General features: G+C 43.4%; 1 protein-coding gene and 1 pseudogene across 4 annotated transcripts; one reads left to right on the top strand and one right to left on the bottom strand.

Moving 5' to 3' along the window:
* Window positions 1–18,718, bottom strand: part of LOC122940392 — a 718,635-nt pseudogene that overhangs the window by 240,201 nt on the left and 459,716 nt on the right.
* On the top strand, window positions 5,526–18,678 carry LOC122940420 (lamina-associated polypeptide 2, isoforms alpha/zeta-like). 4 transcript variants are annotated; one of them, XR_006390270.1, is made up of 5 exons: window positions 5,526–5,760; window positions 6,235–9,343; window positions 17,836–17,897; window positions 18,349–18,492; window positions 18,619–18,678. XR_006390270.1 is itself a non-coding variant. In XM_044297093.1 (3 exons), the coding sequence occupies exon 1, from the start codon at window positions 13,579–13,581 to the stop codon at window positions 15,136–15,138; it is 1,560 nt and encodes a 519-aa protein (XP_044153028.1). In that variant the 5' UTR covers window positions 11,295–13,578; the 3' UTR covers window positions 15,139–17,897; window positions 18,349–18,492; window positions 18,619–18,678. The 4 variants fall into 3 exon arrangements, 2 of the variants coding, with proteins under 2 accessions (XP_044153028.1, XP_044153029.1); XR_006390271.1 differs by lacking the exon at window positions 6,235–9,343; XM_044297093.1 differs by lacking the exons at window positions 5,526–5,760; window positions 6,235–9,343 and having other exon boundaries at window positions 11,295–17,897.

Below are 18,718 nucleotides of genomic sequence, written 5' to 3'. Positions count from 1 at the left end.
AGAAGTATAAAATGGCTGGAGGATGTAGATAAAATAGATTCTAGATCTAAAAAGGTAAAAAACCCTGATGGGGTATATATAATCGCATCGAACGGTTTCGTGATTGTGTACAGGTGTAAATGTACGCAGGCGCAGATAGGTAAAAGTGCATGGTTTAGAGTGCAATAAAGGGAGTCCCTTACATGGAGGGGAATAATATTTCTCCCTCATAACGGAACAATTGTTAGAAAATTTAAACCCAAAGAAGAATGCTATCATCTGGTATGGCGTGCTAAACCTTGCTATTCTCTTGTTTACAACTGGAAGTGTACCATACATAAGTGTTTTGTGATGAGAGGGTAAACCTGCAGTACCTGTATCCTTGGCACCGTGAGCTCGCTGGTGGACTCTCCTGGAGGGTCCCTTTCAGAAGGAATACTAGTCAGCGCTAGTGTGGTCAATGAACGGGGTAGTGGGAATAATAAAAATAATTTTTTGGGTGAGGTTTGATTGATATAAAATAAATAAATGTTTTTAGTTGTGTGTTTTATTCTGTATTGGGTTTTTGTTGTTTATTTATTGGCCGGTGTGTTAAGAGGTGTATGTCTCAGGTAGTGAGCAATCAGTTGAAAATATATAATAAATATATATATATATATATATATATATATATATATACATATTAGGATATAATGATATGAGTGTGTTGTAATGTATCGGCGTTACTGCTGGCCTGTTGCCATGTATTATTGTTATTTGCTGGTATATATTGTGGTTAGCAGTTGTATTTGATTACGGTGTTAGATGATATAGGTAAAGTTGTAATGGGGAGTGTGGGTAATATTTGCGGCCAGTTGACCTTGCGTTGTTGTGGCCGCTGGCATCGCAAAAGGATCGATGCTTACCTGGTAAATTGTTGCTGGAGAGTGTCCTGCTGTAGTGGCGCTGCTGTGCTTGCTGCACGTGTGGCGTGCAGTGTGGGGGAGCGCGCACTTTCCAAAGTTTTAAGGCGGGGCTGGGAGGGGCATGGCAGGGGTGTGTCTGTGGAGGGGCCGGCCGCTGATGCCGGAGGCTGGGGAGCCTGGCTGATGTAAACAATATGTGTTGCTGTTGCTGAGGCTAGTATGGCAGGGGAAGCGATTGTCGCAGGGGTAGCTGGTGCTATGATAGAAGGGTGTGAAGGGTGTAGCTAAAATGGCTGGGATAGTATAATGATTTTGGGGCTGTATAATGCTGGTGACCAAAGTTGGACAGATGCCAGAGGCTTGTGGGATGATGTGGGTATAGAAGGTGTGTAATGTGATGAAATTTGATGGGTAGTGTGAGGGACGGAGTCAGGGATGGTAGGAGAGGATGGGAATGGATAGTATGTCCGTATGGAATGGAGTGCTGCTTGTCTAGAGGTGGTACAAAGCAGCATGTCTGATGAGAGAAAGAAAAAAAAAGAAAAAAAAAGGGGGGGGGGGAGTGGATGGTGGTGAATGGTGATTAGTTTATTGGTTAGGGTGGGTCAGACTGTAAGGGGCGTATAGGCACGGGATGGTATTCTTAGAAACACTGGTTTTCTATGCTTTCATTGAGTCCGTTGGGTTCAAGCGTATGGAGCTTGAAGATCCAGAACATCTCACGTCTTTGAAGAGTTCTGTCTCTATCCGGGCGATCGGCCTCAATATGTTCCAAGGGAGTGATGGACAATTTTGAGGGGTCCTGGTTATGGGTAGCTAGGTAGTGTCTAGAGACACTGGGCCAGATTTATCATTAGCTCAAGTCAGAATAATGGAGTGAAAAAATCTAAAAAAAATGCGCAAACGCTAAAACTGCTCACAAATTTGCGACTTTTTTCTGCTCTGCACTATGCCCACCAGTTTTTGGAAAGTGGGCGTGTTTTCTTATGTAAATGAATCTCTAGACAGATTTGCTATTGGGACTATTTAAAAAGTCGCAAAAAAGTCGCAGTTTCACTCCAGTGAGGACCATGCTTATCTGATGAGACTTTTTTAATAGAACATGCGACTTCTTGGTAAAGATGTGCGACTTTTGTAAAGCTGCTCACTGACGGATAAACTGCTACTGTCAAACCACATTTATTACAGTCTTAAAGGGCCCATCATAAATCTGACTTGGCTAAAACTGACTTTAGCCATATGTGAAAGTGGAGTGAGCTGTTAGAGTAATGATAAATCTGGCCCACTGTGTTTTACATATCCTTTGGTGATGTTTGACCGGTGTTTATTAGTGCGTTCTCTTAAGGCCTGGATGCTCCGGCCGACATACTGCAGGCCACATTCACATTCTAAGAGGTATATCACGTACGAAGTAGAACAATTTATGAAACTTTTGATGTGGAATTCCTCGCCGGTATGATTGCTCCTGAAGGTTCGGATTTTGTTGGAAATGTTGCTGCAGCATTTATATAGAGTGTGGCCACACTTGAAGCTGCCCACGGGATCAGGGCACCAGCTGATCTTGCTGGTGAGGGCTGGTTTCTTCTTCTTTAGTTTACTTGGGGCCAGAATGTTTTTCTGAGATTTCGCTTTTCTAAACATGATTTTTGGTCTCTGCTGTAATTTTTGGTTTAAGGTACGGATCATTGGTTAGGATATGCCAGTGTTTTGACAGGATTCCCCTCAGGGTGTCATGGTTGGAGTTGTAGGTGGTGATTAATGATGTTCTATACTGGTCCCCGTTATGCGGACCAGCCGCGGCGTATGTTTCCTCGGCATTGCACGTGACCAGGAAATGGTACTGGCTCCTCACGTGATCTCAGGGCGGAGGACGCTCTGGCTTCTCAGGGCTCCAGTTGTCGACCAAAATGGTCGCCAATGCGACTTAAAATTACTAAATGGCAACAAGACTTTGTAGTCTTGTTGCCATTTGCGCCTAGACCCTCCACTGCTCTGCCGCTTTTTACATTACTGACATGGCACGCGCTGCTCTCACCGCATGCCATGTTCTCCTCAGCAGCACAGGGGAGAAGTAGGCAGTCCCTCCTCCCTGTACCGCCGCTGCCACCAATGGGCTGATAGAAGCGAGGAGGAGGGGAGGGGCTGTGGCCACTGCGCCACCAATGAATATCGTTTATGCCTGAATACAAACGCAGGCTGCGGGTGCCGGCCATATCCCATACCCAGCACCCAGCCTCTATGACTGTACGCTGCAATCCGCCGCTATTAACCCCTCAGGTGCAGCATCTGAGGGGTTAATAGCGGCAGATCGAAGCGCGCAGTCATAGAGGCTGGGTGCCGGGTTTGGGATATGGCCGGCACCTTCAGCCTGCGTTTGTATTAAGCATAAACTATATTCATTGGTGGCGCAGTGCACCAAACCCCAGTATTATAAAGCGGAATCATTGGTGGCGTATTATCATTGGTGGTGCAGTGCACCCCCAACCCCCCCTCCGATCGGTTACCATGGCAGCCAGGATGCTACTGAAGCCCTGGCTGCCATAGTCAGCTCCCTGCTGCTCTGTGCACAAAGCACAGAGCAGCAGGGAGAGTGTAAAGTCCTATTTACTCTCATAGAGCTCTATCAGGCTGAATAGGACAAGGGATGAAAGATCCCAGGTTCTAGCCCCTAAGGGGGCAAATAGTTATTAAATAAAAAGTAAAAAAAAAAAGGTTAAAAAAACACACCAAAATATTAAGTATAAATCACCCCCTTGCCCAATTTTAAACAATAAAAAAAATTACATATCACCACGCCTGAAAAAGTGCAAACTATTAAAATATTTAAAAATATCTCCTATGCAGTGAACGCTGGAACAGAGAAAAATATTAAAAACGTGCAATTTGCAATTTTTTTTGTCACCTTGTCCGACAAAAATTAGGTTAGGACTGTTTTATTATGGTCCAGACGTTTCATAAAATGTGGAATGTACGCGGCTTTTTTGGTGTTTTTATTTTTTTCACGTGGTATCGAGTATCGCAATACTTTTTTATGATATCGAAATCGAGTCAAAATGTTGGTATCGTGATAACCCTAGGTAAGGCTACTTTCACACTAGCGGTAGGACGGATCCGACAGGCCGTTCACCGGACCGCCGCTCCGTCCCCATTGACTATAATGGGGACGTGGGCGCAGCTCCGGCGCAGCACGGTAGTGCACGGCAAAAGGCTGCCGGACTAAAAGTACTGCATGTCTGATTTATTAGTCCTCTCACCGCGAACTGTCAATGGGGACGGAGCGGCGGCACAGCGAAATAGCGGCAGGACGGATCCGACAAGGTGAGCAGCTAGTGTGAAAGTAGCCTAAGACATGTCTGTTTTTTATTATACCGTAATTATATGTATTTTAAATTTGGCAACTAAAATTTTTATTTGGCTCCTTAATTTTTCAGGTTAGGAGCCAATCGCTCCTTGATATTTTTTTTTGTCTTGAGCCCTGCTTCTGCTGGGTCCTAAAAGTGGATCAAACCACAAGTCCACAGGCTTCTTAGTATTATATATTTCCTTGGTGATTCGAGAATGTCCTTGTCATTCGATACAGTAGCGGCACATTAATATTGCCCAAACGCATTTCGGAGACACCGTCTCCTTACTTAGTGGTAACATTATGATGGCAGTTACGTTTTTTATATACAGTACATATGCTCCAGATTGGGTATGCCCTTAATCAGGTTAGACTCAAGACATGACATGGAGTCTGCTTGGAAAGGGTTCCCGTTTACATACCCTAATCAATGGTATCGATACATCTTTTTTCTTTTACAAAATTTTTCATTCAGCTAAAGAATAGTATTATAATAACATTCACTTGATGTTTCTTTTCATTTTTTTCTAAAAAACGCATCTGCGTTTTTGGTGCGTTTTTTTGACCATATATGCGTTTTTTACAAATTTATGGTTATTTGGTCACCCTGTTCACCTAAAGTATATTTGAGATATATTACTTATATTTTACCTTTGTTTATTAATATTTATGTATTATTCAATGTTGAGCTCATTAGTTTCTTTATTTCTTTTTTACTTTGTTATTTCCTTTATTAATTTAATACAAATTAAAGAAAATAACAATGTAAAAAAATAAATAAATAATAAGATTAACATTAAATAATACGTAAATATAAATAAACAAAGGGAAAATAGAAGTAATATGTCTCAAATATATTTTAAATATACTTTGGGTGAACAGAGAGACCAAATAATCCATAAATTTGTTTAAAAAAAATGCATACCGTATATGGTCAAAAAAACGCACCAAAAGCGCAGATGCATTTTTTAGAAAAAAATGGAAAGCAACATCAAGTGAATCTTATTATAATACTATTCTTTAGCTGAATGAACAATTTTGTAAAAGGAAAAAAAATGTATTGATACCATTGATTAGGGTATGTGAAAAGGAACCCTTTCCAAGCAGACTCCATGTCATGTCTTGAGTCTAACCTGATTAAGGGCGTACCCAATCTGGAGCATATGTATATAAAAAAACGTAACTGCCATCATAATGTTACCACTGAGGAAGAAGACTGTGTCTCCGAAACGCGTTTGGTCAATATTAATGTGCAGCTACTGTATCAAATGACCAGGACATTCTCGAATCATCAAGGATATATCCAATACCAAGAAGCCTGTGGACTCGTTCTTTGATCCACTTTAGGACCCAGCAGAAGCCAGAGCGTCCTCCGCCCTGAGATCACGTGAGGAGCCATTACCTTTTCCTGGTCACGTGCAACGCAGAGGAAACATACGCCGCGGCTGGTCCGTATAACAGGGAAGCAGCCATGGAGAAGCCAGCACCGACTCAAGCAGGCAACGACTCGATCCGGTCCTAAGACAGGAGGGGGTAAAGCAACTACCGACATAGTCGGCTAATTACTCTGTATACTAACCTGTTAACCCCTAATACCTGTGTAGCCTGACTAATGGTGTGCAAGTGTCTCTTCAGCTAAAGACTGCTACAGTATTATGTGAGAACTACTAACACGAATAACGCTCCAACAGCTCTAATAGTCTACAAAATCTGAAATTATTGGGGAGTATCAATCATTAAAGATGTTTATTCAAACTTACCAAGGAACATTTATCTATGGTAGCGACATCTAGTGGTGACCACCAACTACTACACCATATTGGTTTCCCTTTTTTTCTATCTTTTATATTTTAAAAAAAAATTGGGGGATTTTTATCATTATTTTATTGTGTCTCTAGAATATTTGTGAGGATTTTATATCGGAATAAATAATTCATTTGTATTTACGCAGGTGATTCCATATATTTTGAGTGCCAATCAGTTTTTTTCTGCCATTTCCAATTTCAGTGTCTGCCATTCGGAATCTCGTCAGCTTCGAGGATCTTTACCAAATTGATGTTAGAAGTGATGGCTCACCTAAGACACTACAAAATAATTATGATCCCATACCAGGATGATTTTTTATTAACAGCCCAATCTCAGAAGATATTAAAAGATCATCTTCAATTAACACTGGAGGTGCTGACAAAATTGGGATGGTTTATCAACTTCATCAAATCAGATCTGCGATTGGAAACCAGGAAGATTTTCTTGGGTACACGTCTAGATTCAGTGAAAGAAATGTATTTTCTACCTATAACCAAACAAAATGCAATGGTAATAAAATTCCAACACTGCAAAAATAAGAAAAGTTTCACGATCAGAGAGGCAGTAAGGATTCTGGACATCATGACATCTTGCATACCCATGATTCCCTGGGCCTATTATAAGACCATAACAGAAACTGATACTATCTCGTGGGATAAGAGTCAAGAATCTCTAGACAAAAGGATTTTTCCTTACCACAGGGGTAAAGAACTCCCTAAACGGGTGGTTAACTCCAAACAACCTACAGAAAGGAATTCCCTGGAAGCTGGATCCAATGGTGATGGTAACCACAGATGCCAGCAAGTTAGGCTGGGGAGCCTAGGTGGCGGATCTATATTTTCAAGGTGAATGGTCACTTCTAGAGAGCCTGGGATCTTCAAACTTAAAAGAGCTAACAGCGATTCTGAAGACTCTGAAACAGGCCGAAAATATCGTAAAAGGGAAGCATCTAAGGATCTTTTCAGACAACATCATCTCAAATACCAGGGGGAACCAGAAACACCTTGCTGCAGAGGGTGTCAAATCAGATTTTTCACTGGGCCCAATCAAACGTGTTATCAATCTCAGCCTTACAACTAAGGGGCAGAGAAAACACAACGGCAGATTTTCTGAGCAGGAAAAAAGTTGATCCTGGAGAGTGGATGCTAAACAAAGTAGTTTTCCAGGAGTTATGTCACAAATGCGGTCAGCCTCAGATAGACCTATTTGCGACCAGAGTAAACACACAAACAATCTGGTTTTACTCTCTAAATCTAGGGGAAAATTCTCTAGCAGTGGACGCAATGTCACAAACCTGGAACATGGATTTCGCCTATGCCTTCCCACCAATTCCTCTTGTTCCTGCAGTATTGAGGAAGATCGCCAAGAGCACGACAAAGGTGCTATTGATTACTCTGGCCTGACCCAAAAGGAGCTTGTACTCACTCCTCAGAGCAATGTGCCTAGAAGAGCCATTAATGCTCCCAAGGAGACAGGATCTTCTGGTTCAGGGCCCTCTGAAACACCCAGATCTGAAAACCTTGAATTTGGTGACCTGGATCCTGAAAGGGAAATGCTTAAAAGGCAAGGTCTTTTGGAAAAAGTAATTGCAACGTTACAAAATAGCCGCAAGCCAGTTACTTTCGCTATACACAGGAAAATTTTGAAAAAATGTTCCTGGTTGTCCATGGAACACCCAGACGGTTCATCGCCTACCATTTCACACAGCCTAGACTTTCTTCAGATAAGTTTTGATTTAGGTTTGAGACTGAGTACCTTATAAGTCCAAGTATCGGCTATTTTGGCTTTCCTAGATTTCCCATTAGTTGAACATAGATGGGTTAAGAGGTTTTTCAAAGCTGTTTCCAGATTAAGACCCACAATAAGACAAATGATCCAAACATGGAATTTAACCTTAGTCCTAAACTCCCTTTGTGAACCTCAGTTTGAACCATTAGATGATATTTCAAAATATTTGACCATGAAAGCTGCCTTCCTGGTATCCTTTACCTCTTGCTGTAGGATAGGGGAGATTCAAACTATCTCTATGAAAGAACCCTATCTAAAAATGCTTGATGATAGAGTAATCTTAAAATTAGACCCAGCTTCTTTACCCAAAGTAGTCTCCTCCTTCCATAAAGAGCAAGAAATAATTCATAGTAATTCTTCTAGAAATGCCAAAGAGGAGCGTTTCCATTGCTTGGATGTGCGGAGAACAATAGTGAAATTTCTCCAGTCAACAGAATCTTGGAGACTCGATTCAAATTTATTCATTCAGCATGGAGGTAAAAATAAAGGCCAGAAAGTGATCCATCTTGCCAAGGTTTGTTTAGTAAAACATACAATTTGAAAGGCATCCTCTTTACAAAAGAAGGACTGTCCAATCACCATTAAAGCCCATTCGACCAGGGCTATGGCAACATTGTGGGCAGAGAAAGCTAATGCCACGATAGACCAAATATGTAGAGCAGCTACATGGACAAATTATAATACTTTTTGCAAACATTATCGTTTGGACCTCCTCACTAATCAGAATTTAGTGTTTGGACGGAAGGTCCTTCAAGCAGTGGTCCCTCCCTAAATAAGTTAAAGTGATTGGGTATTTCTCCCATGTGCTATCATGGGGGACGTCCTGGAAATCGGTAATTATTTTTACCGGTAATTGTTTTTCCAGGAGTCCAACATGACAACACCAATATATCGCTCCCACCCCCCCCCCCCCCCCCAAAAAAAAATAAAAAAAAATTGTATATTTCTTTTCCACATATACTTATATAATAACAATGTGCTGTTAACATTGTGAAATTAGAAACACTAAGTATATAACTTTGGGGGGAAATTCCAGTGTAGTGATTTATACGACACTGGCTAGGGAGGTGGGGAGGAGCCTTTTAAACTTTCTACTTCCATCCCTGAACTGGAGGGCTCGGCTAGCTCCCTTTTAGCAGGGTCCTCTGGCTTTACCAGTACCTATTGAGGCTGCGGGGGTCTGGTTGTGGTGTCCGCTTCCTCTCTGGAGAGGCTCTCTGCTCCGTACTGCATCTTCCTTCTCCGTCTGCGTTTCACTTGCAGGGTGCAGCCATATTGGGCGCAGTCCCAGGAGCATCACTTCCGGCGGCTTTGGCGCACCTCTGCAAGCCAAGTGACGTCCTTTGGTGAAATATCCGGCGAGAGGGCACGCTGGAATGCCTGGTGCGGTGTGGATGGCCTATCAATGCAGAAGTCCCCATTAGGAATGGACTTGCATTATCCATATCGGGATTCTCCTGTAGGATGGAATCCCAGAAGAGGGAGGAGCAGACTGGCGGCAGAAGGGGGCAGGACTATTAAGGTATGGTGGGAAATCAAATGTTTGTGTACTCCACCATGAAAGGTCCAGTGTCTTGTCAGTCTTTGCCGGGTTCAGAAACTCCTGCCCAGGGTCATGTAAGTCAGGTATGCTGTATAGACCTGTAATAATACTTTTGGATTTCTGACTAGCTAGCAGTTTGTTTTGTAATTTCAGGATGATAAAGATGTGGTGCATAAAAATCCTTCTGAACCTAAAAAGAAAGTGAAAAGATGCGCTATTTGTGCTAAGAAGCCGGCAGAGTCTTACTTTAAACAACTTTACAGCTCATGCATTGATAAATTGATAAAAGAAGAACAGACATCTTTATCAGCTGAAATTACGAAGATTATAAAGGAGGAAGTACACTCCTCAGTGGTCAAATTAATGCCAAAAGCTGTTCCGCAGTCTCATGTTAGAAGACCTAGAGCTGATATGGGCTCAGATTCAGAGGAAGAATCCACTAGTAACATTAGATCAGAGGGAGAAATGGATGATGAAGATGAAATTGCTTCTTGTCCTGCGGAAGAGGGAAAAAGTTTTTTTTTTTTTTTTCATCCGAGGATTTAGACGTTCTCATTTCTGCTGTCCGTCAGAAAATGGACGTAGAGGAAGTCGCCCAACCTCGTTCTATACAGGACGAGATGTTTGGTGGATTAAAAGCAAAAAAGAAAACTCTTTCCGGTAAATGAAAATCTAAAATTATTTATATTGGAGGAATGGGAGGTAGCGGAAAAGAGACTTTACATATCTCGTGAGTTTAAGAATCGTCTAGCCTTTAATGCAGAAGATACAAAATTGTGGGTGGATAATTGATATACTCATTGAAAAAGTAATTAAAATAAAAAACCTCCTTGCCCTTTGAGAATTCCTCGCAACTTAAGGATGCTATGGATAGAAAAATAGATGGTCTTTTAAAAAAATCCTGGGAGGTATCTTCTGCATTGATCAATACAAATATTGCTGCTATTTCACCTTCTCGATCGTTATTTTTATGGCTCTCCCAACTAGAGAACCATCAAAAGATGAAAACCTCCAGAGAAGAAATTCTGGAGTCCATTCCACTCTTAAAAATGGCAAATGCGTTTGTCTCTGAAACTTCGGAAGAATCTATTAGATTCGCTGCCAGAGGCAGTTCCCTTTCAAATGCCTCCAGACTAGCGTTGTGGCTTAAAAGTTGGCCTGGGGACATTCCGTAAAAAAAATAAGCTTTGTACTATCCCATTTTCTGGTACTTATGTTTTTGGCCCTGTTCCAGTTCCATTCTGGAAAAGGCTACAGGCAAAAAGAAAGGGTTTCCAGAGGACAAAAATAAAAAGTTCCTGTCATTTCAGAACCCAGGACCCCGATATACGTCTCAGTCTTACAGAGACAAGGGTAAATCAGAAAGGTGGAGTTACCCAAAGGGAGGTAAGGGTAGAGAGTTCCTCCTTAATCCCAATACTACACAACAAAATCAATGACATTCTTCTGGTTGGAGGAAGACTTAAAACCTTCCTTCTACAGTGGGAAGAAATTACTCACGAAACTTGGATTTTAAAAATAATAGAGGAAGGATACAGAATAGAATTTTTATATCCCCCCCCCCCCCCATGGAAATAATGTCAGATTTTGAAAAACTATTGAGTCTACAAGCCATCAAGCCAGTACCACCAGAACAAATCGGTCTGGGACATTGCTCGAGAGTTTATTTTTTTTAAAAAGCCAAATGGGACATATGGATCCAATCTAAACCTAAAAATACTGAAATAGTGGGTGAAATATCGAAGATTCAAAATGGATTCAATAAAATCTGCGATTCAGTTGATTTTGTCAAGGAGCAGTAATGTGCACAGTGGACTTAAAAGATGCTTATTATCATGTCCCAATATTTCCCCTCACCCATGACGGCACCCTGTGCGTCTCAGGTCCTCCCATCAGGACAGGAAACCTGAGAAGATAAAAAGGACACACCTCCACCCAACACCAGTTCAGGTTTCCTGTCCTCCGGATGGGAGATCCTGAGAAGCAGCTGATGATGAAGACGTACCTCCAAGACACCGGAGCTGGGGAAGGTCTGTGGCTGTATGCCGTGGGAAGGCCTATCCCTGGGGAGGGGTAGTTCTGTGGCCGTGCCGGAAGCCGCTCCCCATAAGTCTGCCTGCGCCTGCCCTCTCTCCGGCCCTGCGGGGAGCCGCTGTGGCCGTGTTCAGGCGGCTCCCCATGCTGTTCCTTGCTCTCCCCGGTCCAAGATGGTGCCCGCGCATCAGTGTGCCTATGCGCATGCGCGGGGCCGTCTCCTGAGGATGACGTCGGCGGGGGGGCGGAGCTTCAGCCCTGCAGGACCTGGAAGTAGAGGCCGGAGCGCGTCTTTTAAAATATAAATCACGGCGGCAGGTTCAGGCAGCCAGCTGGGCACAATTTAGACGTGCCGCGTAGCGATCCGGGTTTGCATCATGTCGGAGCCTACAGAAGGACGCGCTGAACCCCAGGAACCCTTGAGGCCTCCAAGTCCGGTATTGGTCTGAGGATGGGGAAAAGGAAAAAGCTTCAATGGGTGAGAGCGTTCCTTTTTATTTTCTAATGTGGTGTTTCATATGATTGCTCCCTTTAGATCCCTAAGCCACCTAAAAAATCGTCTTCCAAGACAAAGCACAGGGAATGTGCGGAATGTAAAACGTCCCTATCGGCATCTTATCAGAAGGCGTTATGCTCAACATGTATAGATAAACTGGTAGCAGAACAATCCCAGACCCTCACTAAGTCCATGAAGTCTATTATCAAAGCATCCTTTAAAGCATTCAGTAAAAGCCGTGCCAGGTCCCCAGATAGACCAGGGAGGGATACGGAGTATGATAGTATTGAATTGGATTCATCCGACGATGGCGAAGAATCCGGACAACTATCGGACTCTTCGGATGAAGATTATTCAGGGAGATCCTTCTTTTCCCCTGAGGATACGCAACTATTACTAAAAGCGGTCAGAGCAACTATGCAATTGGAAGACGTTAAGCAGACTAGATCAGTTGCGGACCAGGCCTTTCAGGCATTAGGCCCTAAAAAACATAGGGTCTTCCCTATTCATGAAAACATGCAAGCGATCATTAATAGGGAATGGAAAAATCCTGATAGAAATTTTTTCTTACCCTCCTCGGTGAAAAGGAAATACCCTTATGAAGAAAAAGTGTCCTCCAGCTGGGATAGGGCCCCCACGGTAGATGCTCCAGTCGCTAAGATAGCTAAGAGATCTGCCCTCCCCTTTGATGATCTGGGTTGCCTTTCGGACCCATTAGATAAGAAAGCAGATATTTACCTAAAACGGGCGTGGGAGACTTCCGCTACTTGTCTTAGACCCGTGGTTGCAGCCACTTGGGTATCCCGGTCCTTAAGATTGTGGATTGAACAGCTAGAAGCACATCTTAAAGAGAAGAAGCCTAGGGAGGAAATCTTAGCTTCTCTTCCCACCTTTGCTAAAGCGGCGGATTTTCTAACAGATGCTTCTACGGATGTTATGCGCTTTGCCGCCAAATCCTCAGCTATGACGAATGCGGCAAGAAGAGCTATTTGGCTTAGATCATGGAAGGGTGACCAGGGGTCTAAGGCCAGACTCTGTGCCCTTCCGTGTGAGGGCGATAGATTATTTGGGTCCTCCCTGGATGACATCTTGGAGAAGGCATCCGACAAGAAAAAAGGTTTTCCGGTCCCTCAGAAGACTCCCTTTTTTCGTAGACCCCAGCAGGGCTTTAGAAAACAGAGGGGTAAGCCATACGATAGGAAGGAAAGGGATAGATTTCCAAGAAAAACTAGCGGCTTCCTTTTTAAAACCCAGGATAGCAAACCAAAGGACAAGCAATGACGCCAGACTCCAGGTTGGGGGAAGACTCTCTGCCTTTCTCGCGGCTTGGGCGAACGTCACCCAGAACAAGTGGGTTTTGGGGGGGATAGCGGAGGGATTCAGGTTGGAGTTCTGCTCTTATCCCCAAGTCTTTTTCACCCATACTCCAACTCCAAAGGATCCTCTAAAGTCCACGGTTCTGGAAAGAGAGGTTCAGTTATTGTTGGACAAAGGGGTTGTTTGCCAAGTCCCAAAAAGGGAGGAGGGCAGGGGGTTCTACTCCCCACTCTTTTTAATAAAGAAACCCAACGGTTCTTTTCGGATGATTCTGAACCTAAAACGCCTAAACAAATTCCTGAGATACAAGAAGTTCCGAATGGAAACTATAAAGTCGACTTTAGACCTGTTATACTAAGGTTGCTGGATGGCAAGTATAGACTTGGAGGATGCCTATTATCACATCCCAATTCACTCTTCCTCCCAAAAGTATTTAAGGACAGCTGTTCAAGTAAAGGGCCAACTTCTACACCTGCAATACAGGGCACTTCAGTTTGGGGTCTCTCAAGCCCCGAGAATTTTCACGAAGGTCGTGGCGGAGATGGTGGCATTCCTTCGATCGTCTGGGATAGTAGTTGTACCTTATCTGAACGATTTTTTGTTCGTGGCCCAAACAAGGGAGCAGTTACAAACAGAGCTCGTCCTGGTGTGCTCTCTGTTGAAGGATCTGGGATGGAAGATGGATCAGGAGAAATCCTGTCTAACCCCTTCTCAAATTTGCACCTTTTTAGGAATGCACCTAGATTCCACGGCTCAGAAGACATTCCTCCCTCCGAAGAAAGTGTCCTCAACAATAGAGCATGTGTGGTTCCTTTTCCGGTCCTTCCGATGTTCCATCAGAGAGGCGATGGCAGTACTGGGGCACCTGACGGCTACAATTCCAGCCGTACCATTTGCGCAGATCCACACAAGACCGTTACAGTCGGACTTGTTACAGTCGGATCTTGAAGAATTGGAATGGTCTTCCTCAAACACTAGAGGAAATATTTCATCTCTCCTCCAGAGCAAGGTACTCCCTTCTGTGGTGGACGTCCGAGAAGAACCTCTCGGTAGGAATGCCTTGGTCCTTCATAGAACCCATGCTGATAACGACAGATGCCAGTCCGTGGGGTTGGGGAGCTCATTCGGGGGGAAAATACTGGCAGGGAAGATGGGACTTAAGAACCCGAGACTGCACGTCAATTTACAAGGAGCTCAAGGCGGTAGAAAGAGTACTAAAGGTGGCAGTTCCAGAGGTCTCCAACAGGAAGTTGGTCTTTTACTCAGACAATTCAACGACAGTGGCCTATGTAAATCATCAGGGCGGAACAAAAGTACCATCCCTAATCTTCCTCTGCCAGGAAATTTTCAAAATAGCGGAAGACAGGAACCTGACCTTATCCGCAATACATTTGAAAGGGAAAGAGAATACGGTGGCCGACTTTCTAAGCAGAGTACAGCTCAGTCAGGCAGAGTAGAGTCTGAACGAGGAGATTTTTTCCCAGATTGTAACAAAGTTTGGGACCCCATCTATAGACCTCTTTGCCACCCGGAAAAACAGGAAGACAAAGAGATTCTTCTCCCTAAATTATACAGAGAATCCTACAGCGGTAGACAGTCTGGCTCAGGACTGGAGCCAGGAACTCGGCTATGCCTTCCCACCTATTTCCCTAATTCCGCAGGTTCTGAAGAAAGTGCGGAGGGAGGGAGCCACCATAATCATGGTAGCCCTCAAGTGGCCCAAGAGAGTCTGGTACTCCACCCTTTTAAGCCTAGCCAGAAGCCCTCCCTGGGTGATTCCTCCAAGGGAGGATCTACTCTCCCAGGGGCCCGTATGGCATCCCAATCCGGGGATTCTTCAATTGGCAGTATGGAGATTGACAGGGACATCTGGTTGAAGAGAGGGCTTTCTAGCAAAGTTGTTTCCACCCTTCTAGAAGTAATATAGATATAAGCAGCAAAAAAAAAAAGGGTCTTTAACTCTTTGCCACTTCTCTCCGGAGAACAATTTATTTCTTCCACTGGTGTTGGGTGGAGGTGTGTCCTTTTTATCTTCTCAGGTTTCCTGTCCTGATGGGAGGTCCTGAGTCGCACAGGGTGCCGTCATGGGTATCGAGAAAAACGATTACCAGTAAGCAATGTTGTTTTCCAGAGCATCAAATATATTTGAGATGTGCGGTTCTGAAGTATTCATCCATTCAAAATTTCCAGTTCCAGTGTCTACCCTTCAGCCTATCCTCAGCACGAAGAATCTTTTCAAAAATAGTAGCAGAAGTCGTGTTCTGGTTGAGGAAAGAAGAGGGTACAATAATTATACCTTATCTGGACGACTTCCTATTGACAGCTCCATCTGCCACCATTCTAATGAGACAGCTGGAATTCACCTTGACAAGTCTCTCCCACTTGGGATGGATCATAAACCTAGAAAAATCTAACTTTATTCCAGAAACGAGGAAGATTTTCTTAGGCACCCTATTGGACTCGGAAAAACAATGTTCATTCCTATCGGTAGAGAAACAGGCAAAGATGCCTCAGGAGATTTCCTTATTCCAAGGTCTATAAGAACAGCCATGAAAATCCTGGGGTTAATGATGCCTTGCATCACCACAGTCCCCCGGACTCCATTTCATTCACAACCTTTACAGAAAACAGTTCTGACTTGTTTAAACCTGATCCAAAGAATTTAGATCTCATAGATCCGCATTCCAAAGTCGGTAAGACGGAGTCTTTCATGGTGGATAGATCCAAAGATCTTACCATTGGGAATTCCATGGACTTTAGAACCTCAGATTCTAGTAACAACGGATGCCTGCAAGTTGGTCTGGGGAGCCCAGGTGCATGACTTATACTTTCAGGGTTCCCTGGGGTCACAATCTCTCTCACAGGTCCTCAAACTTCAGGGAGTTAAGAGCAGTCTTGGAAACTTTTCTAAAAGCGGAGAATCTTCTAAAGGGCCTACATGTACTGGTTCTCTCAGACAACATTGCAACAGTATCATTCCTGAACATCAAGGGGGGGTCAAGATTTCCACCGTCCTTCAATATTTATCAGACCGGATAATCAGCTGGGCAGAGAAAAATGTACTGTCAGTCTCAGCAATCCACCTGAAAGTAGAGAAAAATGTGACCGCAGATTTCTTAAGCAGACATTCTAGACGTCTAGGGGAGTGATGTCTCAAAAAAGAAGTATTGTCTCAGAGTTGGGATCTAGATCTGGCCTATGCCTTCCCGTCTTTTCCTCTAATCGGGCCAATCTTGAAAAAGCTGAGGTCAGTAACTTTGGTCCTAATAGCTCCATATTGGCCGAAACAAAGCTGGTTCCAAATTCTAAAGAACTTGGCATTGGAGGAACCCTTTATTCTTCCCCCAGACGACGACCTATTGTCTCAGGAGCCTCTTTGGCATCCACAAGTGCACAGGTTGAAGCTAGCAGCTTCGATTCTGAAGAGCAGATACTAAGAGCCAGGGGCTGTCAGAAAGAATTATAACAACCATGCTACAAATTTACAAGATGGTTACTTCTGCCATCTACGGTAAGATTTGAAAGGAATTCTGTTCCTGGTTTGTTTCCCCTTTTATTCAGGACATTGTAGAATTTCTGCAGAAAGGTTTTGACATGGGTCTCAGGCCCAGTACTATAAAAGTACAGATTTCAGCTTTGAGTTGGTTTCTTTACTTCCCTCTAGCAGAGCATAAATGGATAAAAACATTTTCTCGTGCCATCTCCAGAATCCGGCCTCTGGTAAGAAAGTCAGTCCCTCCTTGGGACTTTTCACTAGTATTGGAGCACCTATGCAATCCTCCTTTTGAAGCTTTAGAAAACTGTAAAATAAAAATGCTCTCTTTCAAAGGAGTATTTCTAGTGGCGATAACATCGGCAAGGAGAGTAGGAGAGATACAGTCTTTTTCTTCAAGAGAACCATATATGAGGGTTCTGGATGACAGAGTAATCTTAAAATTAGACCCAGCCTTTATCCAAAAGTCGCTTTTGTACAGATCTGAAGAATGTAAAATAACGTTTTCTAGATGTTCGTCGTTTAGTAATACAAGATTTAGAAGTCACTCACCCCTTCAGGAAAGCTTTATTTGTACAATTCACAGGGAAGAATAAGGGAAAACAAGCTTCAAAATCCACTATTGCAAGATGGATTAAATCAACAATCCAGCAAGCTTATACTTCCCAGAATAAAGACTGCCTATTCAAAGTCACAGCCCATACTACTCAAGCAGTGGCTGCTTCTTGGGCAGAAAGAGCTAATGCCTCACTGGAACAAATCTGCATGGCAGCTACCTGGTCTAGTTTTCAAACCTTCTACAGACTAGACCTATCTGCTAATAGAGACCTAGCCTTTAAACGTAAAGTCCTACAGGCTGTGGTCCCTCCCTAGTTTATCTGGTATTGCTCCATGTGTGCTGTCATGATGGACTTCCTGGAAAGTAGAATTTAGACTTACCGGTAAATAGTTTTCCAGAAATCTGACATAACAGCACCCTACTTATCCTTACCTAAATATATATGGTTTATTACTTGGGAATTTGTGTAGATATATGTATATATGTTGCTTGAGCGGTGTGATGATTTAAAAACACTGGTGTTGGAGGGGAGGGAGGGGCTTTTAACCTCTCTGTTCTTCCTGTCCCTTTAGAGGTATATATGGACATCCTAAATGTGTGCTGTCATGTCAGACTCCTGGAAAACTATTTACTGGTAAGTCTAAATTGTACTTTATGTGTCGCCAACATGTTCCGCAGCATTTTACAATTGCCCTGATAACATAGGACTTGTAGAATCGTCCACTGCTCCAGCACTGAGGCTCCTGTGGTCTTCTTCAGTCTGTTTACATCACTACAGCGACAATATTAGTTGGAGCTCCGATGGCGGTATGTATATCACCTGACCATTAAGGCCTAGGATGGTCTATTGCGGTCACGTGCTGTTCATCCTGGCATCACTGATGACGCCTTCTATTGGCTATAGGGTCATGTGAAGGTGTTACATACCATAAAACTGCTTGTCCTCACACATGTTTCAATCACTATAAAAAGAGAGAACACATCTACACTTTATTGTCTCCTCCGATGTCTCCTCTTATTATCTCCAGTAATGGTATTGTACATGGTATTTTCAGTTTACATCTTCTCATCTTCTCTCCATTCAGGTTGCTACAATATAGGATCCGCTCAGTGGATATCTTCTATATAAGACCCTTCTGCTGATTGACCCTTGAAAGATGGACAGGGACAAGATGGCGGAGAGTATAATAAATCTTACCCTAGAGATCCTCTTCCGGCTTACTGGAGAGGTGAGAGATTCTGATGTCACATTACATCATCTTATCTATGTTACTAACAGATGGACATGACTGGAGAGGTGAGGGACTCTGGAGATGTATGGAGTGATATTTATTACTGTGTCCCTCCATAACCAGGACTACACAGTAGTGAAGAAGACCTCTAGTGAGCGCTGTCAGGCCCCTGTGTCTGAAGGATGGGGAAGAACCCTGAGCCCAATCATGGGGCCTCCACCTC

The sequence above is a fragment of the Bufo gargarizans genome, chromosome 6 (genome assembly GCF_014858855.1).
Source record: "Bufo gargarizans isolate SCDJY-AF-19 chromosome 6, ASM1485885v1, whole genome shotgun sequence".
Lineage (NCBI taxonomy): Eukaryota > Metazoa > Chordata > Amphibia > Anura > Bufonidae > Bufo > Bufo gargarizans.
The sequence above is the reverse complement of the archived record's forward strand: the minus strand, read 5'-3'. Positions and strand labels throughout refer to the sequence as shown.

Coding starts and splice junctions, on each gene's coding strand:
- LOC122940420 (XM_044297093.1), top strand. CDS start 13,579: ATGGCAAGTATAGACTTGGAGGATGCCTATTATCACATCCCAATTCAC.